The 21,377-nt window shown below is 37.5% G+C and overlaps 1 protein-coding gene across 1 annotated transcript in view; it reads right to left on the reverse strand.

Annotated features, from left to right (window-relative positions):
- LOC127966223 (zinc finger SWIM domain-containing protein 6) overlaps nucleotides 1-21,377 on the reverse strand; it is a 71,384-nt gene that overhangs the window by 4,952 nt on the left and 45,055 nt on the right. Inside the window, exons 5-10 of the mRNA XM_052567068.1 lie at nucleotides 13,066-13,245; nucleotides 11,589-11,765; nucleotides 11,178-11,324; nucleotides 8,768-8,917; nucleotides 5,912-6,178; nucleotides 2,262-2,397 (exon numbers count right to left, since the gene is read on the reverse strand). Of these exons, the coding sequence (XP_052423028.1) occupies nucleotides 2,262-2,397; nucleotides 5,912-6,178; nucleotides 8,768-8,917; nucleotides 11,178-11,324; nucleotides 11,589-11,765; nucleotides 13,066-13,245 (1,057 nt within the window). The remainder of the gene's footprint in view (nucleotides 1-2,261; nucleotides 2,398-5,911; nucleotides 6,179-8,767; nucleotides 8,918-11,177; nucleotides 11,325-11,588; nucleotides 11,766-13,065; nucleotides 13,246-21,377) is intronic.

A 21,377-nucleotide genomic window follows, 5' to 3' on the forward strand; every position in this document is an offset into this window, starting at 1 on the left:
GCGGCCTTCACACACACCATTACTGACCATCCTTTTTGTCTGGACACTCAATGCACTTCTGAAAAACAACAACGAGGCCAACAGGTGCATCTGACTGGATTCTGTTTGAATCATGACACTAACTTAGATCTTAATAGGAGCATATTTTTGCAGTGCACTTACAAAATTGACATCCTCATTATGCATAGATTTCGAATATGATCTGGCTGTTAGTTGCATGTTGGGCATCTTTGTTGGCTATCTGAGGCTACCTTGGCTTTCTGGTCATGTGTAACTAAAAAATCTGATCATGCTTATTCATGTCGGAGCAGGATTTCGTTCTTCATCTCCAATGCGGCGCAAATATGTCAAAGCGTCATGTCCTGGCATGGAGCTAATTACCAAGCCATCTACAAAGGGAAATGTATTATGAGGAGATCAGCCCTCGTCTGAGTCAATGCTATGGAGAGCAGTTATTTGGAGGCCACGGTCTTTTTATAGAGAAAGTCAATACTGAGCCCGAAGCTCCTGCACTGGCTAAATTTAGGTGGATCTTTGTTTGATACCATCGACTTTATACATGTATCCTGAGCTGCAAATCCCCCAGTAAAGACAATCTAATCAAAATATAATACAATACCATACAGATTTGGATTTTTGTGTGTGTGGCTAGGTCAAAAAAGGTAAATTAATAAAACATATGAGAGAAAATTTGTTACAAGATGTCGATATAAATCTACTGAACCAGCCGGAAGGTGGAAACCAGCCATAAAGCATCATACGATCAAAGATAACACTGATGTTCACAAATGCATATTAAACATGAAATATGTTTGGACTGGGTGTGATCACATTGCGCAACATTTTAGCTTTCAGTGTGGATGGACCAATTATTGCATCACACCTATTTAGGACACAGTTTAAGAATTTCTGTTACACATCAGCACTCATTTAAGAAACACAAGCATAACTAACAAAATCTTTCAGAGTAACGATATCCCAATTTTGTGCAGATTTTAACTGCAACTTGGTTGGAATCATAATACTCGAGTGAATGCACCAATTTACAAGCAGAACTGATTTTCAGTGTTAATTCGTAAAACTAAACGTAAATTGTTGCTTTGAAATAGGTGAATACATTAAATTTGCAATTTGGATGAAAACATCTATATTTGAATGAATGCAACAATTTATATATAAAAAAAAAAAGTCTTTTCTGTGATAATTCTTAGAACTAAAATCAACTGTTGCTTTGAAACGACTGTATCAATTTACGCAAGAATCCAATTTTGCGCATTTATTAAATTTGCAACTTGAATGGAAATATACATACATGTAAAGTTACATATTTGTGTGTCTTTTTTGGTAAATGACATACATTTGCATTAATTTACATATTTGTTGTTCCACGGATACAATTTTCAGTTCTATAAATAATTATCACCAAAATCTGTTTTGCTTCTTATTTCGTAAAACCAAATGTAGATCGCTGCTCTGAAACAAATGCATACATTTTGGCAAGATTACAATTTTGAACATATATCAAATTTGCAACTTGGATGGAAACATACATACTGAAGTAAAGGCGAAAATTTTATGATGAAAATTTACATAAGAACAAGCAGAACTGATTTCAGTGTTAATAATTTGTAAAACTAAGCTTAAATTGAAACATGTCAATTAACTCAAAAATAGCTGAAAGAACGATTTCCATTCTGCTTGCGTTTCATGAGTGTGTTGTGTGTGTGTGTGTATGCTGACAAAGACTTAATTTAAATATTCAAAATATGTATTAAACAGGTTTTGTAAAGGCGCTTGAATAAATGTAAAATTGTTGCTAACATATACACACACACATACAGGGTTTGTACAAGTGCGCATACATAAACGGCCTCCAACTCACATGAGGAGTCGAGGGGGAGTGTGTGGTGAAAGGAGTGTTCTGCGTTACCTCTGCAGCCCAAATTAGACTCAACGACACATATTTATTATTCACACTTTTTCAAAAACTCATTTTCAGTGGCCATGAATTATTTAGCAGTTTTCCAAGCAAAAGGCGCCTTTTGATTAAACTGTGCCCCAGATAACCTCACGCCCTACACACACACACACATCTGAGAATCAGCGAAGACGTAACCGTGCCTTCTCAGGGTGAGTAAAGTCAGTAAAAACATGAGATGCGATGGGAAAATAAGCCACAGCCGTGGGCGTGTTCATTATTGTAGGTGGACGTGACTGAGTTTTAGCAGCGAGTGTCGCCCGTGCGGCCTGTGGAAACTCACCGCATTGCTCTCAGTGCAAGTTTGTACGCCAGTTCGGCATCGTGAGGTAGGAGGCATGTGAAGAGATACTTGGCAAACGTGTGCATCGGAACGCTCTCTCTATAGATGAGCTCTCCCAAACCACTGTAGGGCCCACCTGGAAGAGAAAAACACAACCGTTCATGCACACAAAAACATATAGGAACAATTGCATTTACAGAAACTCACCCCAATATATTTTAACCCTAGAAATCCTACTACTGTATATTATTTTTTAAAACACAAGGCCTCTAAATGATCAACATGATCAAACTTCGCTGAAAAACCTGTTGCACACAATCTACTACATTCTCTGACCGATAGCTTTTAGGTTTTTTGTTAATAGTTATAGTTGTTAAGGGCCTTTAACAACTATACCAAACTGCATACTTTCTGAATAAAACTGATGTATTCTTTTCCTTTAAGCTCCAAATTTTCATTACATCACACTGTATGAGCCAAAAAAGCCTGATGCATCCAATATGGTACTCAACAAATAACAGTTTTTTTTAATCTTTAGATGACTAAAGGTTCAATAAACCATTGCATTTCAAATTTTAATTGCGTTATTTTTCTAATTTAATTTCTAGCTTTGCAGATTTGAATCAACTCATCAACTCCCCAGTTTAAGAAACACTGATTTAAGTTAACACAGTTTCAGTTTTCATTCATATGTACAACTCAATTTATGTAGGTGCAATGTTTCTGTGAAATGTTAAAAGCAATAGTCACAGTCACATAAGATGTAGATGAAACCTACAGAAAGTAAATGCAAAATCGTGAACAATGATTTGAATAAAGCTGTTGTACACCTTCGGAAGATACAGCACATGCCCTTCTGAAGGTGTGAGATGTGGTTAGAAATGCACAGATTTGTAGGTACAAGCAGGGTGTAAAAGTGGGTTTGTGAGAAAGAAACGCCTTCGATGTTCATGTTTCACTTCGCAATCAAGTGATGCACAGTTGCACACACACCCAAGATACCCTTCAGCATGACACATCAAAACCACATAATGTACTGAGGTGCTGCCATTACTTTAACAATATTTGCATTCTGCTTTAAACACTGCCATGGTATTGTCAGCGTATTACCATTGGTTTCCCTCCAACATCATAGATTGGTCGTACTGTAGGTCAGGAGTGAACATGGATAACAACATTTCTGAAAAGCGTCAAGCAATGTTATCCATTTCTAGGGGAAATGCACAAAAAGTGGGCAGTGGTGTTTCCGGGGCGAGTACAGATCGTTTTACAGACCCTCCCCCTCCAAATCCTCAAACCAGATGAAAACCACACGCCCACTTCCAAGCATGAAGGCCTTTTCACACTTGCCTACAAAATAAACTGCTATGCTAGAAGACATATGTGAGAGCTTAGCTATTTCTGTCATTAGATTATTTTAGATTGAGAGCACAGCGACCACAAGCCGGTTCACAAATACAGAAAGCACTGGACACACAAACAGACACAGACAAACTAACCAAAATAAACATTCATAAGAGGCATACGTGCTACCAGCTACCTAAGCAGCATCAAAATAAAACCTCATATGTGATGCTTTGGATTGGCAGAAACTCACAAATAGCACTCGACTAGACTTAGCGTACTGCTAAGCTAACTCTGATAAGCATAAAAACACATATTACACACAAATATTTAGTAATATTGTACAGAAGTATAACTAAATAATAAAGTATACACAGTCAACATCTATCTCGACTAATTATTCATCAAGGATACAATATCTCACCAGAGTTTGTTGCAAAGCATTCTGGGATTGATCATGATCATGCCGCCTCATAACATCCCTTGTTTTGGCTAAATTATAAACACAGCACTGCATGTGTACTTCACAGAATGTCTTGCGATGAGCTTTGAGCGAAACTTAAATAATTTAAAATTACTATGTATTTAACTACTAAAAAGGCAAAAAAAAAAAACTTATTAACTGAATACTATGAATTTTATACTTATTAGATCTTCAAGCTGTTAACTTAGCATCATGCTAATGTGCTAAGCTAATGTGATAAACTAAAGTCCCTTTCAAGGAAGTCTGCTTCCTTTTTATTTTTGCTAGGTATTTTTCAGTGCGTTTGAACATGTGGCATGAGAGCACCAAGGCTTATCAGACATAGCAACAGCAACAAAGGCGGCAGGACTTTGCAAAGAGTCAATTGGCTATTGGCTCTTTCAATTAAAAGGTAGGACATTCTGCAATTTTGTGCATTTAACATTTTCCCATTCATAGTAATAGGAGTAAACCATCTTGGTAAATATAAAGTGTTTGGTAAACCTCTGTTCAACTGAACCTTGGGAAGACTTACAACAAGGAAGCTCACAAGGCTTGCAACAGAGCTACAGTCACGTCCTGCTGAAGATGCTAACTGAAAACACACACACAACAGCTGAGCATGCTAACTCTATTACAGCGTGTACTGGAAGGGGGTGGCATGCTCTGGATGTCTCTCAGTGTGAGAACGCTCTTGTTGTTTTGATGGATTTTCACATTTGGCCAGAACTCCCCCAAACCCTTTAGCCAATAGAATGCATGCCTTCCTGTTTATTGTGCCCCTGTCACGCTCTTGGCATATGCTGGGTGGAGGAATCCACACAGCAGGGCCAGTTTATCAGTTCTCTTCATTCTTTCAAAACAACCCAGTGGCGTTCAGAGCTTTGCCTCTGTAGGCAAAGACCATTTCATTTTACTCCCAACACCAGCCGCGAGTGAAACAAACAGCCTCACCCCCCACTGAGTGCCTTTGCGCATGCTGAACACCGCTTTGAGGGAAATGCAACTTAATGGAGTCTGAAACTTTGTTAAAAGAGGAAAACAACTAGATTTTCTGAAGAAAACAAGCATGGTTCTTGCCCCTGCAAAGCACGCCACCATGCTGTTGAAGTTTGTAGCTTCACAACTTTTCTAGTTCATGCATTACTTAAGTTTCTGAATGATTTGCTAGACTGTTCTAAGTTAGTTGCTAAGGTATTCTTAGTGGTTAATAAGGCCTTGTGAAGTTAGCGACCATCTATCAAGACCCTACCTTTGCAACTGACAAGCATCCACCCAAAACACACTACCAATGCCCTATAAATGATTCAGAAACATCAGCAATGGATAAGCAATTACAGGTAAAATTGCTGAGCTAATTTCATGGTAGCGAATTTTGCAGAGGAGGCTTATATGAGGCTTTTGTGATACCTAGATAGTTTAACATCATCTTTGTTTAGTAAAAAATGTGTGAGATTTAACTGTAGCTTTTTCAAGCTTTATTACAGTACCAACTTCCCGAGCATCGCCTTCTGCGACAACAACTGAACCAGCTAATCAAGGTCTTCAAGATTACTAGGAACATTCAATCAAGTGTGTTGGAACAGGTTTTAGCTCAGAGAGCAGAACTGGACACCCTTGGTATATAGTATGTGCTATTCTACAGCAGATTTAAAAAAAAAAAAACACTTCACAAACTATTTGGCTAGATATTAAGCTGACGCATAATGAAATCAGATGCACCCATTCCAGAATTGTTAGCTATGTCCAAATGGCTTCCCCAGGCTATTGCTTTCAGCCTCAGTTAATGAAAAACAAACAGCATTGCCGTCATTCCCTCGCACTGTAAATCACCAAGACTTACCCTCTAAAAGGAAGACAGCTTGCTTGCGGAAGATCTTGACCAGGGTGTCATCCAGGTCAACTTCCTGCAGCTTGGCGATCAGGTGCTCCTCGTTGCGGCACACCTTCTCTTGCGCGTAAAGTCCATCGGGCATGATTCTCTGCTGCCCCAGTCCCATCAGGGCCGTTTCCACCGCCAGGGCCAGATATGACTCACCCTCCTCTAGGAAGCGACGCGTGGACGGAAACAAGTGCAGCTCGCTGTGCTTGCTCGAGCTCATTGTGCTGGCTACAGAGGGTGAGAAACAGAAAGAGCATAAGAAACCGGGAGGTGGTGACACCTCCGGAGTTAACCACTGTAGTGAGACCTTCCTCCCAGGCACTGGTTCTTAGACAGGTCTTGTTGTATAATGAGGCACCAGAGAGGAACTCTGCCTGGACTCTGCCTGGTCTAATGAAGCAGCTCATCCTGATATGGCATAGGGCAAGGCATGCTCAATTAGGCTCCTGAGTGACTGAGGTAATACACTGTACCCTGCACTTGCAAATGTATTGGATGGTTCATGCATCACATTCATATCTGTGGGATGGTGCGAAATGCTATTGGATATGATGAGGTTTAGGCTGTATTTAGTATGTAGTAGAGAGTGAGAGAAAGACAGAAAGACAGACAGACTGAGCCCCTGCTCTTCACTCTTCACTGATCTCCAGCTACATTGCTGCCAACTTCGACATGCAGCTCTGAGCCTCGCAAGGCTTCCCACCAACTCGGCATCAAATCCAGCTTTTTAATTGGCTGCACTGGAGTCGATTGAAAAGGCAGGTTTTTGTGCCGAGGATTAGCCCCTTAACCAATCAAAAGGCTGTATTTAGTGCCGAAGGCTCAACATCTCGGCCAATTAAAAGGCCAAATATGGTGCTAAGGATTGATGCCTAAAACAGTCTTTCGATTGGCTTTGAGAAAATTATCCTTAGCACTAAATGCAGCTATATTTTTGGATGAGAAGTCGATCCTTTGGCACCAAATTCAGTCTTCTTATTGGGTGTGAGGAACAGAACCTTTAGGTGCAATCAAAATGATGGATTTGTTGCTGAGGTGGCAGTCCCTCAGAACTAAACTGAGCCGTTTGATTAGCACCAAATTCAACCTGTTAATTTGCTAAGAGGTCAATCCCTATGGACTGAATAGAGCTTTTTAATTGGTTGCACAGTCATTGATTGAAAAGGCTGGATATGGTGCTAAATACTGACTCCTAAACCAGACTTTTGATTGCACCAATTTTTTGACTAGTTGAAAGGTTGAGCCTCAACACTAAAACAGCCTTTTGATTGGCCACGAGAAACCAATCCTTTGCAGCCAATACAAAGGCTGGATTTTTTTCCTAGGGAGTCAGTCCCTGAGAACTTAATCCAGCCATTTGATTTGCTGCAAAGAAGTCAACCCTAGTCTTTTGATTGGCTATGAGGTATCTACCCATCTGATTGGCTGGGCATCACTGATCCCTCAGCACCAATTCCAGGCTTTTGATTGGTAGTAATGATTAATTCCCTTAGGTTTTTAAAATTGAGATTCCACCATGCAAACACTGGGCCAAAATGAGATGTGCTATGCATGAAGGCCTAAAGATATGCTTGATTAAAACAAGCTTTATAAAATGACTTTGGTGTAAACCCCTTCCTTAAAACCTTGAAAACTATGAAACGGGCCATGTATAATTTTTTTTTTTTAAACATAGAAAAAAAAGTATTGGATTTCTGATCGTTCATGTCGTTACTATTTTAACAACAAATTGAATCCAGAGCTCCATGTTCTTGGTTACACATTAACACCATTGGCGACTCATTCGGGGCTAATAATGAGAAGCATCATAACATTTTAATGATGCCTCTTTGGACCCGTGCGGCTGGCTCCGGGAGGATTTAATGTCCTAATCAAAAATGAGCACAAAGAGGAAAGCTTGAGGCTTCAGACCTTCTTTTGTATTGCACTCCCACCACCAAATCGCTTTCTTTCTCCTTTCCTAATAAACTAAGTTCAAAGCCAACCACAGCAAGAGAGAAATAAGTGCTTTGGCTTGAGGAGAGCCTTGTCTACTCTTGGACTAACTGAACCTAACAGGAAGCCTCAGACAGGAAGCTGGGCAAAATCCTATTCTCATCAAAATCCCTTTTGCACTCCTAATCAGGTATGAGTTCATTAATGGGTTCAAGTGCGGATAGGAGTTTGCATGTACACTAGACCTATGGCTCTACGGTGTCCATCTTGAGTGGGCTTGCTAGAGATGGACGATCACACCCACCCTTTCAGGTGCCAATCAGAATGGACATGAGCCCAAAGGCAACAATAATGTATAATTGCAGCACCGTGTTCTCTGATTGTGATACAGTCATCTCTCCAATCAAAGCTCATGAATAAAAGATTGGAACAGAAATCATTAAAATTAAAAGTGCATTAAAAATGCAGCAGGGAAGAATAAAGTTATGACTTTTAGGCTCAGATGAAAGAGGCTCATGCTTTACTCCTTTATCTTTTTAATCAGAGTCTAAAGTAATAGCATATGTGAGGTTAATTCGAGAGGGTTGATCGGTTCTACTACAGTGTTCTAAAAACCTGAAAACTCTTGTTGCAAATAGAGGTTTTGTCGATAAAGCAAAAAAACGTACAACTTACAGACAGGCTTTTCCTAAGTGGAGCACATGGCGCATGAAATATGCTGTATAGATGTTTACATTAACAGTTTTTACTATAAATATTACAGAAGATGCTTAAGACGCCTGACGCTTTAACTGGGTGTTAATAGGACTTGACAGTTTCAGCTAGTTCGTAAAAACACTGTAAATAACATGAATCATGCTGCGGCATCTCACATCTTTGTACCTGAGAAATCTAGAAACCCGCCTTGCGAACTGTCTTCTTCCCCACGGCCCGTTTCCATCAGCGTGCTGAAGAGCGTTCCAATGGGGTCCAGAGGGTGTCCCACCCATCCCTCTAGATTAGTGATGGACGTCACCCCTTTATGAAGCAGATCTAGATAGAGAAAAAGATAAAGTGGTTTGTTTTTTTAATGGTACACAAAGAAACACTCTTTTTGACATTATTTATGTAAGCAATGGCCTTCAAGCTCCCTATCTAGGCAAATTACATCACAGGGATGTCCCCTAAGCAAACGCTGTTCCAAAAAGAAGGTAAGAAAACTGCACTGCTTTACATGGTACTTTGTAATTGCCAGCACCTTGCAACTGTTCCAGAAAGCATTGCAACAAACTTGAGATCATTTTTCTCAGTACTGACATGCATTGAAAAAAATAAAAATAAACGTAAAAAGGCACAATTTTACTCAAATTTGTGTTATTTATTGTGCTTATTAGGGTGAGTCATTATCAATATACCAGTCACACTCTAGTTGATTCTTAAGTCTATGCAGATGACTAGAGAGAAATTATAAATATACGTGATTCAATAAAGAAACAAATACCTAACAGTGATAAAAATAGCACACAATCTACCAAAATAAAAAAACGTATCTAGAGTCTGACTATGTGAGTCGAACAATGGGAGACGGTGATTTCCTATAGCATCTGTCTTTTGTGGAAACACTGGTGTTTTACATAAAGCCCAGAACCGGGCCATAGAGCTTCCTCGCTCATTTGAATAATATGAATTATGCGTGGGCACTTTCACCACAACAAGCAGTCATCTGCATTTAAATGCAATTGACCTGGGCATGAGTGGACATTCAGCTCTAGTGAAGAGCAGTGCTGCATGAAACTGTTACCTGGCCATTAGGTACAGAGACAGCAAGCACAGGTACACAGTACTGAAAAGATAATTGGGTAACAATGCTACCATTTTTTGGCCTTTTTGGCACTGTTAAGGATGCGGATGACAGAAAAAAGATGCGAAAATACAGAGAAAACATCTTGGATTTAAACTGCATGTATACGACAGCATCAAAGCATCTGCAAATCACTTAAATAAAAATGGATGTTATCTGGAAACACAAGTGGCTGTTGGAAATGCAATGAGGGTCTGTCCAATCTTAAAAAAAACTGTTTAAAGGGCACCTATTATGCAAAATTCACTTTTATGTTGTTGTTTGAACAGTGTTTGTACACAACCTAGGGTGGTTGTGTACAAACACTGTTCAAACAACAACATAAAAGTGAATTTTGCATAATAGGTGCCCTTTAAACAATTTTTTTTTAAGATTTTTAAGATTTTAAGGATAACAATGCCCTCACTCCTTTTTTTAAATCCCCATGAATCATAAGCAGTGTCAAATAACGTGCCGTTTGCCAAATCGGAAAAATGTGACATCATATTTTACAAGCCCCACCCACGGACACTGCCGTTTTAGCAATGACCCCACCCTGAGTGAGCTGCACACAATCCTCTATGTTTATCTTCACGCTAGAGCGTTTAAAAGCAGCATTCAAGTAAGAAATGTATTTTTACTAATTCTACAAAAGTTACTCAGTTCAGAGCAGAGTGTTTTTCTGTTTGTCTGGGTCATATTAACAGCATACACACTACTGTTACTTAATACACAGATCTAATAAAGACATGTGATACCTTTCCCAGACATAACCAACTGTGTTTTTGTAACTTATATGTGTGTATTTAACAAACCTGACAGTTTAAGTGCAATAAGACATGGTACTCGCATGCCATGTAACAGCTAATTTCTGTTTACTCAGAAAACAGTGTAATCTGAAGTCTAAACTGATATGGCTTTAAAACGCATGATTTCAGTGCGATAGACATGATGATCAAAATTAATGATGTTGTTAGGCAGAGTATCTGAGGTACAGCAGCTCATTTGTATTTAAAGAGAGAAGCACAAAAACAGCATGTTTCTGCTTCCACTCAAATAAATGATCTGTGGGGTATTTGGAGATTAAACTTCACAGACACATTCTGGGGACACCTGAGCTTTATATTAAATCTTGTGAAAAGGGGAATAATATGTGCCCTATAAAATCTTTGAAATACTATGCAAATAAGCAGCAATGCGATGCATCAAATACCATTAAAAACTCAGAAATGGGCTGCCTTTCCCAAAAGCATAATGAGCTAAGTTGATCATAGAGACCACTGGCGCCTTAGCAAGTTCATCTAAGGCACTGCATCATTCTATATGATTTATCTCCTTCCATATTTATGAAAATAATAAACGCAAGAAGTGATTATGCATTGTAACAACTTGCACACCAACGCTTTCCCCCACCAAATGTTAATTTTTAGCGGCAAGAAACCAATTCGACCAGCAATACAGTTTTTAACTGACCTTTCTTGTGGTTTCGGAAGAGCTCCAGCTGTTTCTGCTGCTGCCGGCGCAGGGTGTTGACGATGGCGATGGCCAATCGCAGTGCTTCCCGTGGGTAACCATGAGATCTCAGTGCATCTACCCTGGCGCAGGCCGTAGGCACGTGTTCTGTGATAGAAAGCCCCCCCCAAAAAATCCTTTAACAAATCTCAGATGGGCACAATAGAAACATATTCACCAGCACACAAAAGCTAGTGGTACAGAAACTAAAAATGCCTTTCATATTCTTAGAAACTCTTGTTCTTGCTCCCTATAAAGCCTCCATTCATTGCTTTTTTCTTAAACTCTCTCTGCTTTATTTCCTTATGCTATAGACTGCGTAACACAAAGAGGCGAGTCAAGCAAACGTCTTTTTCCGGCCGAGATGCTCACCGTGCCACAGGAGCCAGCCGCGAGAGTCAAAGAGGGAATTTTCAGTGTTGTCATGGTAACAGTAGTTGGTGTAGAGGTCGTCGTTGATAATGTGCTGTAAGTGGCTGTCTTGCCAGTGGAGATCGCACGCCTCGATGGCTCGCGTGAAAACCGTCCGGTGGGGACGGGTGCCCGAATCTGAGGACGAAGAAGAGGAGGGAGGAGGAGGAGAGACAGGGAAAAGGGAAAGGAAATTGCTCTGTCATTCTCAATGCTAGCTCTGAGAGCGAGGACCCTGGGGGTCTGTCAGTCAGGGGCAAACTGTAAAACCTTCGGAAATAAGTCCATAGATTAGTGCAGCGAGCTGAACTGTCATTTACAGGTGGTACAGATTCCGACATGACCACTGCAAGGTGGCATTACATGGGCTGGGTTATCTAGCATCACAAATTATTATATCACGCCCTTGGATCATATTTAATATGCAAAAACTCAGTTAACTATATGATGCGGGGACTTCTGTAAACATTTTTGAGTGATAACAAGAATGAAAAATTTAATCAGGCAGTCAAAAGTTTGTGGCAGCATTTATTTGATTAAAAATACAGTAAAAACAGTAATATTGTGAAATATGTTTACCATTTAAAATAACTGCTTTCTATTTGAATATATTGCAAAATGTTATTGATTTCTCTGATGCATAGCTTAATTTCTATGATCAAGAAACATTTCTTATTGTTATCAAAGTGAAAAACAGTTAATTCATTCATATTTTTGTGGAAATTGAGATACTTTTTTTATTAATCGGTGATGAACAATGTTCAAAATAACAGCATTTTTTGGAATAGAAACATCATAAATGCCTTAACTGGTCACTTTTGATAGATTTAATGCATACTAGCTGAATAAACATTAGTTTCTATCAACGATAAAATAAAAATATTACTGACCTCAAACTTTTGAACAGTCTAATAACACTTAAACAGCAAATGTAGTACACCGAGTTGAATTAATTCATTGTTTTATTGTCAACAAAAAAATACAATATATCATAAATATTTGCTATATCACCCAGCCTTAGTGCATTACAGACAAAAAAAACTCTAATTAAATCTATACAACCTCTGTGCCAACCAGTCTAGAGCCCATTCATGCCCAAAATACCCATGCCTTAGGAAAAGGGGAAGTCATTTCACTGCAATTACCTGTCTGGAGCATGAATATTTATAACAAAACACATCATAAAATCTCTGCAGACGCTGTCGCCTTGGTATAAAAGACCTGACTAATCGAAAAGTTTCAATGGAGCTATTTCCCCCTCGCTTTCGCCCAGAGTTATGATTAGCACAGCAAGGACAAAAGCCAGGGAGGAAGTACTGAACCGCTGTTATTAGGGGCATTCCATTAGTCACACAAAGCCTAATAAAAGGGGTGCACGTTGATTAAAACACCCCCGTTTTTGCCCCCACCACCGTGACATGCACACACACACACTTACCTTGGTTGCCGTGTGCACCCTGAGGCAAGGCATTGGTTAAATTGGGCAGCTCGTTGCCGTGGTTACCGTCCTCCAAGGGACACACGTCCACACTGTTCCACTTCTTGAGCTGCCTGAGCCAAGCGGCCTTCTGTTCCGGCTTACAGTGGGGGTTCAGCACGATACACATCCACAAGGCACCTGGGAAAGACCGGGAGCGTCAACACAAAGCAATATGGAGGGATGCTTGGCGCTTTCTTAAGAAATAAATGATGTAGACCTCACCAAACAGCCTCCGAATCGGCCTGGGAGGTTCATACGGTACAAACAGACAGAGAGCTTCATTACATCTGACAGACAAACAGATAAATAGGTCAGCTGACTGCTCGACTGAACGCTGTTAACTTTAACACAGACAAACGACCTCCGAGAGCTCATCAAATCACTTCCTTTATACTGCGCTTTACATCTGATGCTAATCAGATAATCCTGAGTCACTAATGACAGCAATTTCTCAGAATCAGCTTCATGTATTTTTGCTCAGGCTTACTGAAGATGACAAGGAACTGAATGCAATTCGTTTGATTGGATGAATAACCAGATATGATTTTTGGATTTATATTGTTGTGATGTATCTTTCCCCTCTGTGGGCAGTGAAAATGAAGATACAAAATTTGGGTGTGCAAATGAACAATGCAATTTAATAATGACAACATTATAAAAAAACTTTAAAAAACGATCTATCTACCCATCTCTCTATCTATGTCATTAAATGTAATCTGGAACACACAACTAGATTATATTACATTAAAAGTCAGACTACAATTGCTTTTTTATTGATTAAACGATTACATATTCACATGGTTGAAATGCCGATAAATCAAAATAATACTTTCTATCTTTTTATGAAGTGTTTGTTGCAATTAAAATAAATATTGATTTAAATGTTATGATTTAATTGATTATTAGCTCTACATTAAACTCATATTAATAACATTAAACATTTTGTTGACAACAATGAATAGAAGATAAATTCTTTATCTTGGGTTTTTATATCGATATAACCTTAGTACAAAAGTTATATATATATACACAAATATATAAAGTATAGTTTAAATCTGTTAACATATGAACTGACATATCATTCGAGAGACTTACAGATATAAAAATTATAATTAACATTTATTTGGAGTGCTACTTGAGCACAATGCACATTTCTTAACATTAAGGCTGTGTTTTATTGTCACTACTGATGAGGATTGTATGATCTATGAATAATGTTGGTCTTTAAATGCAAGTGTACCTGAAGAATGCTTGCAATAGTTCCACTTTAGAACAATCACATATACTTCAGTGTATCTTTAGTTGGAATTCAGCAAGAAATCAACAAAAGATTTCTGCACAATTAAAGTGCATGTCCAATTTAGCAGACTTTTAAGTATTCCAGTTTAGTATACTAAAAGTACAATTGCTTTTATTAGGTACATAAATATGTAAATATATTTGTAGTATACTTAGCATGAAACAAATGCATTTCAAATACATTTACATTCAGTAATTTAGCAGACACTTATCCAAAGCGACTTACAAATGAGGACAATGGAAGCAATCAAAATCAACAAAAAAGCAATATATTCAAAACCTACGACAAATCTCAGTTAGCCTAACGCAGTACACATAGCAAGGTTTTTATTTATTAAATAATAAATAAAAACATATAGAATAGAAAATACATTTAAGTATATATATTTTTATCTAGGGGGTACGATTACCCTGTTTAAATCAATGTGAAGTCAAAAGTAATCTAAAAGTACAGTAGTCGGATTTTATCACCTGAAATGTGTAATGTAAAGGATTACTTGGATTACATTCCTAACTACAATATATATTTGTAATTAAACCAATTTTCTCATCTGTTGACCAACGTTACAGTAGATTTGGGAACTGATGAGAGAAAACCACTTCTAATTGGGCAAGCTGGCGTTTTTATTGGCCGATAACCTAAAAAAAATTCACAAATATCAGTCTATAATAGCACAATATCTACACAAATGGCTACTGTCAATCTTGACAAATGCAACTGAGAAAAGCACTTTTGTTTACAGCAGTAATCTGTAATCTGATGATGAACGGTCCAGCTGATATGTTGGTTGATCAAAAATGATGGCAGTGTACTCTATAAATACACCAAATGCTCACAATCCCTGCTTTAAAAAAAAGAATACAAATAAATTGGAGGACATCCATCCAGAAATACAGGCCTCTTTCAAGCCAAAAGGTACAAAGAAGTTGAGCATAAAGCTCCGGATCGATACAAATACGTTCCTCACAGGGCAAAGCTCCTCCAAATCTCCAAGCAGAAACAACCCATGAGGTTCATCTCGCCTCTAATTCATCCCATTGGCTGCATCAGGGAGTGATGTATGGAGCCTGACACGAGCGCCGTGCCATACGGATCGTGTATGATGGTTTAATCACTCCCAGAGTGCTCCACAATGACACACTGAGAATACCTGCAAGAGCCAGCTGAGAGAACCAGAACCAGAGATGGAGGAAGGGCGAAGGAGAAAACAATGAGACGGGGGGAGAAACGAAGCCAGCGGGAGAGACAAATCTATGATGGCAGCAGAGGAATTAGATAGTGGCGAGAGAAAAGAGCGGAAGACAAAGGAGGAGAGAGAGAGAGAGAGAGAGAGAGAAGGAAAGATGTGAGGAAATCTGGAGGAGCACGGGAGGCTCGTGGGGGGATGGGACCGAGTCTCGGCTCTTTGTTTGGGCATGAAGGACAACAGACGTGGAAGAGATGAGAAGACATGCACCAGAACATGCAAACACAGGACGCAGCGGCGTATCTGAAAAACGCAAAGCTCAGAGACATTAATGCCTCTCTGCCAGGAGAAGGTAAGAGGCAGGAGTCAGGGCGCAAATATCATCAAAGTATAATAAATGTAATATATTGTTTTATAATAATAATGTAGAATATAATATTACGTGCAAAGTTTTTTTGCTGCAAAATACTACTACTATTAATATAATAATAATAAATAATAATAATACAAATTATATATATTTATTTTTTTGTCCTGGGAAATAAAATAAAATAAAATTTGATAGCCAACAAAGTGTTTTTTTTTTTTGTTTTTTTTTATAAAATGGAAAAAAAATGCTGGGAAATAATAATAGGCATCAAATCATAATATAATATAATAATGACTTGATTGGCTCTAAGACAGGAGTAGGGTTAGAAATCAATCGAATATTACAGAAAACCAGATTTTCCTGATTTTAAAAATAAAATAAGACATAAAATTCAATGCCCTTACAAACAACCTCCACACAAGTAGTAAAGTCAGATTTCTGAGTGAATGATTCTTACGAGTCGATTCTTTTGAAAGATTCATGACTCCAGTTAAAGATACACATCTGGAGTTCTATTCTAATAAATGCTAGTAAAATGCTACAGTAAATTAAACGTAGTCTACATCAGGCAAAAAAAGTAATTCACCCATCATCCAGTTGCCCTTAACTTGCCGATAACTAGTGAGTGAACATTCTTAGGTGGCATCTTCGACACTTCCAGTGTAGGGAGTTTCAAGTCGAGACGGTTGCTTACAGTATAAACATATATTAAGTGGAAACCAGAACTGGCCAATGTCTTACGGTTACCATTTCTAGACAGGCGCGAACGGATCTGCAACGAACAAGACAATAAACACCACAAACAACAGCAAATAAGACATCATAAAACACTTCAAATGGCTAAACCAAAGCCAAACTTGCCCGTCACATCGTCCAGTCCATTGATTGAAAGCAAAAAATGGTTACAGCAGCTGTAATTCATTACGCCAAGATCACAATAAGTGAGGTGTGATGTTAGGGAGGGGAGGACGCTACATGCTCATCAAGACGCTGTTGGCTGTTTAGCACACCATTGTCTTAAACTTGCTGGCTACACAGCTTTGTGTTTGGACAATGTGAAGGGTTAGCGCTCGCTAGTGTAATTATGTCAGCTGAGAGAAGTCGTGGCCTAATTTCCAGGCTCCTCCATCACATACGTAACCTAGATGAAAAGGAGTCGCTTCCAGCACACAGGCCCCTGTGCCCAGATTAATTAAAACAATATTGAGCTTTGCTGAATAAATTCATCCACACAATCACGCACACACATCCTTCCCCCTTTCTTTGACCGCGTCTTTCACGGGCCTAATTTGAGCTTTCACTCCAAATCTCATCCCTGCTGTCAGCACGCCTGTCCCGAGCCCAAAACATCCCATGGTTCCACTCTCTCAGAAACACACATACATAAACATAGCAAATTCTCAAGCAATATGGCCTTTTCTATGGGATAAACATCGACCAGGGCAACCAAAATAATAATATGAATAATAATAAAATATTACAATTAATATAATATAATATAATATAATATGAGTGTTAAGGTTTTTGGTGGAAACTAATCAATTATAATATATAATAAAATGTGAAAATATATCAGAAACAATAATCATCATAGTTAATACACAATATTTTAGAATATACTTGAATTATTAATTATTATTATTAATAATAATTTAAATGTATAATATAATATAATATAATATAATATAATATAATATAATAATAAGAGTGTTAAGGTTTTTGGTGGGAAATAATTTATATATAATAAAATGTGAAATAGTATATTAGAAAATATATTCATCATAGTTAACAATATTTTAGAATATACTGGAAATAATAATAATAATTATTATTATAAATAATTTCAATGTATATATAACATAATATAATATAATATAATATAATATCATATCATATATATCATATCATATCATATAAAATAATATAATGATGCTTTTTTTAGCTGGGAAATAATTATATGCAATTACATGTAATATAATACAAAATAAAAAAAAGATTTCTTGAACTAATAATGAATGGTTCTTGAATGTCTACACATTACTCTATAATGCTCAGTAATATAAGACGACCTCAATCTCGATGTTTTCACTGGTTGTACACAACAACAATCAGACGACATCACTCAACTAGTCCAGTCTGATCGGTGAGGATCAGTCGTGTCTATGGGCCACTGCCACCAGAAGCACCAAACAGAACTGTGAAAATAATGAATAAAAGAGATCCGAGACCTGCCTGATGCAAGTGTGCCTTTGTTCCCCCAACAAAAGCGATTGGCTTGCAGCAGAGGGAGCGAGAGATGGATGAAGGAAGTGGTGGAGTGAAGGATGCTGGGAGGGGCGAGCATATAAATCTGGGCTGTAATCTCCCTCTCGCACTCGCTGGCAGCCGTCTCCTCCGCTCCTCATCCTCAGCCTACCTGACCGCCGGTGTCAGATTAAGTGTCCGGGATTTAATGAAACGCTCTTCGCATTATCGCGCCTGTCAGGGAGGAAGAGGAGGGGGCAGCCTTCATAACGAAGGCTTCTCCAATTACGCCGGGGCTTAGAGGCCCTGACAGGCGTAATGATTCATCTGAGAGAGGGAGAGAGAGAAGATCTCGCTCGCTCCTCTTTTTAATGAACCAGTGCCCCTCCACGGGTTCTTCAGGGGTGTAAGAGCTCTCAAAATGGTGGAGCTCGCCCAGAGGAGACCGCCTCAGCCTCGGTCAACACGTCCACAGAATGTTCACCAAAATAAACTCATGAGAGCATAACAGAGCTCCAAACAGTTCGCCTTAACTAAACAGCTCAAAAGAATCAGGATGCAAATGTAAAATAATAAAATAAATGTAATTAAATTAAATGGGTGCAAAGGTATAACTGCTGAGAAATGAGAAATGATATTACTGATAATAATAATAATAATAAATGACAAAATAATATGTAATAAAATATAGGCTGAAAGAGTTTAAGGTTATAATGATAATATTAATAGCATGAAATAAATACAATACAAAATATTGGTATAAAGGTTTTTGGTGAGAAATGCTAATATGAAATCCTTTGAACCTATTATGTTGCATTTTATAAGGTTTTAATAATACTAATAATAATAAAAATAATAATAATAATAATAATACAGATGCAAATGGTTATATGAGTTGTTACAAATGATAATATAATATAATATAATATAGATGCAAAGGATTATATAGTTAAAAATAAAAATATAATATAGATGCAAAGGATTGAACAGTGTTAAAAATAATAATATAATATAATATAGATGCAAAAGATTGAATAAAGTGTTAAAAATAAGAATATAATATAATATTATTATATAGATGCAAAGGATTATATAAAGTGTTAAATATAAAAATATAATATAACATAATATAGATGCAAAGGATTGAATAGTGTTAAAAATAATAATATAATATTATTATATAGATGCAAAGGATTATATAAAGTGTTAAAAATAAGAATAATATAACAATATAATATAATATAATATAATATAATATAGATGCAAAGGATTGAACAGATTGAATAAAGTGTTAAAAAAAAGAATATAATATAATATTATTATATAGATGAAAGGGATTATATAGTGTTAAAAATAAAAATATAATATAATATAGATGCAAAGGATTGAAATAATAATATAATATAATATAATATAATATAGATGCAAAGGATTATATAAAGTGTTAAAAATAAGTATATAATATAATATAATATAGATGCAAGGGATTATATAGTGTTAAAAATAAAAATATAATATAATATAGATGCAAAGGATTATATAGTGTTAAAAATAAAAATATAATATAATATAGATTCAAAGGATTGAACAGTGTTAAAAATAATAATATAATATAATATAATATAATATAATATAATATAATATAGATGCAAAGGATTGTATAAAGTGTTAAAAACAAGAATATAATATAATGTAGGTTCAAAGGTTTTTATAAGGTGTTATAATAACAATAAATAATAATAATAATGAATCAAATAAAATATAATAAAAATGAACAAAGTGTAACTGTTTGTTTCTGTCCATTATTGGGGCATCATTATTTGGGTTTTCAAATATCTCCTAAATATGAAGCAATGAAGCAGAGCTTGCTTTGTTTTACATGTGGATAATATGTTCTCTTCATGTATATTAATCTGTAGACCAGAAAAGACTCAAAACCTGGGAAATACTGTGCATACTGCAAACACTGGGATGCAACACTATAAGGGTGTAGGACTCGTGTTGGTTGGGAGCCCCCATCCAGGGGCCACTCATTAAACAGCCCACTCCCCTCTGAGACACAAAGGGCCTCTCTTCCCCTTCCTGCAGCCTCTCCTCATCCTCCGTCAAACAAAAATGTGACACAGAATGCCTCACTACACACAAACGCTCTGCAAATTCCTTGTAGTCACACGGTCAGCTCGGACACTAAAACTCCAGCTCTTGAAACCTTCAAACAGAGGACAGAAACCTTGTGAAAATATTGTGAAATATTAAGATTTCAAATAACCATTTTCCATTTGAATATATAGTAAAATGTAATTTATTCCTGTGATGCAAAGCAATCATTCCTCCAGTCTTCAGTGTCATATGATCTTTCAGAAATCATTCTAATATACAGATTTGCTGCTATATGCTGAAACATGGTTTTTTGAAGATTATTTAATGAATAGAAAGTATATAGAAGTCTTTTCTCTCACTTGTGACCAATTTAACGCATCCTTGCCGAATGCAAGTATTAATTCATTTCTTTATTGTAAATGCTGATGCTTGGCCAATGCAGAGTAGATGAAGTCCTACTTTACTCTAATGCATGCAACAACACCAGTGCAAAAACACTGAGAAGAATTGCACTTGCACCTCATTAGCAACTGCTTTCGGCCACATTTCAACACACAAGATCAAGCTTGAGTAGCTAGAAACGGTTGCGTTCACATACTTGCGTAGTTATCTCATCAAATGCTTGAACATCCGATTTGCAGGTCCATTGGTCTAGTGCTTATCTCTCGCTCTGCTTCTGCGTTTGGCACACAGGGACCTGGACGCCAGCAATTGTGCCCACTGCCGCCAAGTGCCAAGGCAAAATTGATGAAACATCACAGGATTTGAGAACTGGCAGCCTGACACGATGCGGTGAGCCAGTCACAATTAAAATGATTACACGTCCTTCCAATTTTCACCACTTTCATTCCAATAGTGCTGATAGCAGGAGAAAAAACATGATATATTCCTTACATATACTACACTATGTGGACTGAATGGAAGTAAAACAACATTTGTTATTGGCTCCATGTGTTTTGATCCAGTTACAGTAATTGAAGCAAAAGAAGCAGGACGCAGCACTTCGGAAACGGCCTAAAGTGCGTCGCCGGTTTCTAGTGCTTGGGTTGGCTCGTGTGCTTACCACAGTA

Source organism: Carassius gibelio, chromosome B10 (assembly GCF_023724105.1).
Source record: "Carassius gibelio isolate Cgi1373 ecotype wild population from Czech Republic chromosome B10, carGib1.2-hapl.c, whole genome shotgun sequence".
NCBI lineage: Eukaryota > Metazoa > Chordata > Actinopteri > Cypriniformes > Cyprinidae > Carassius > Carassius gibelio.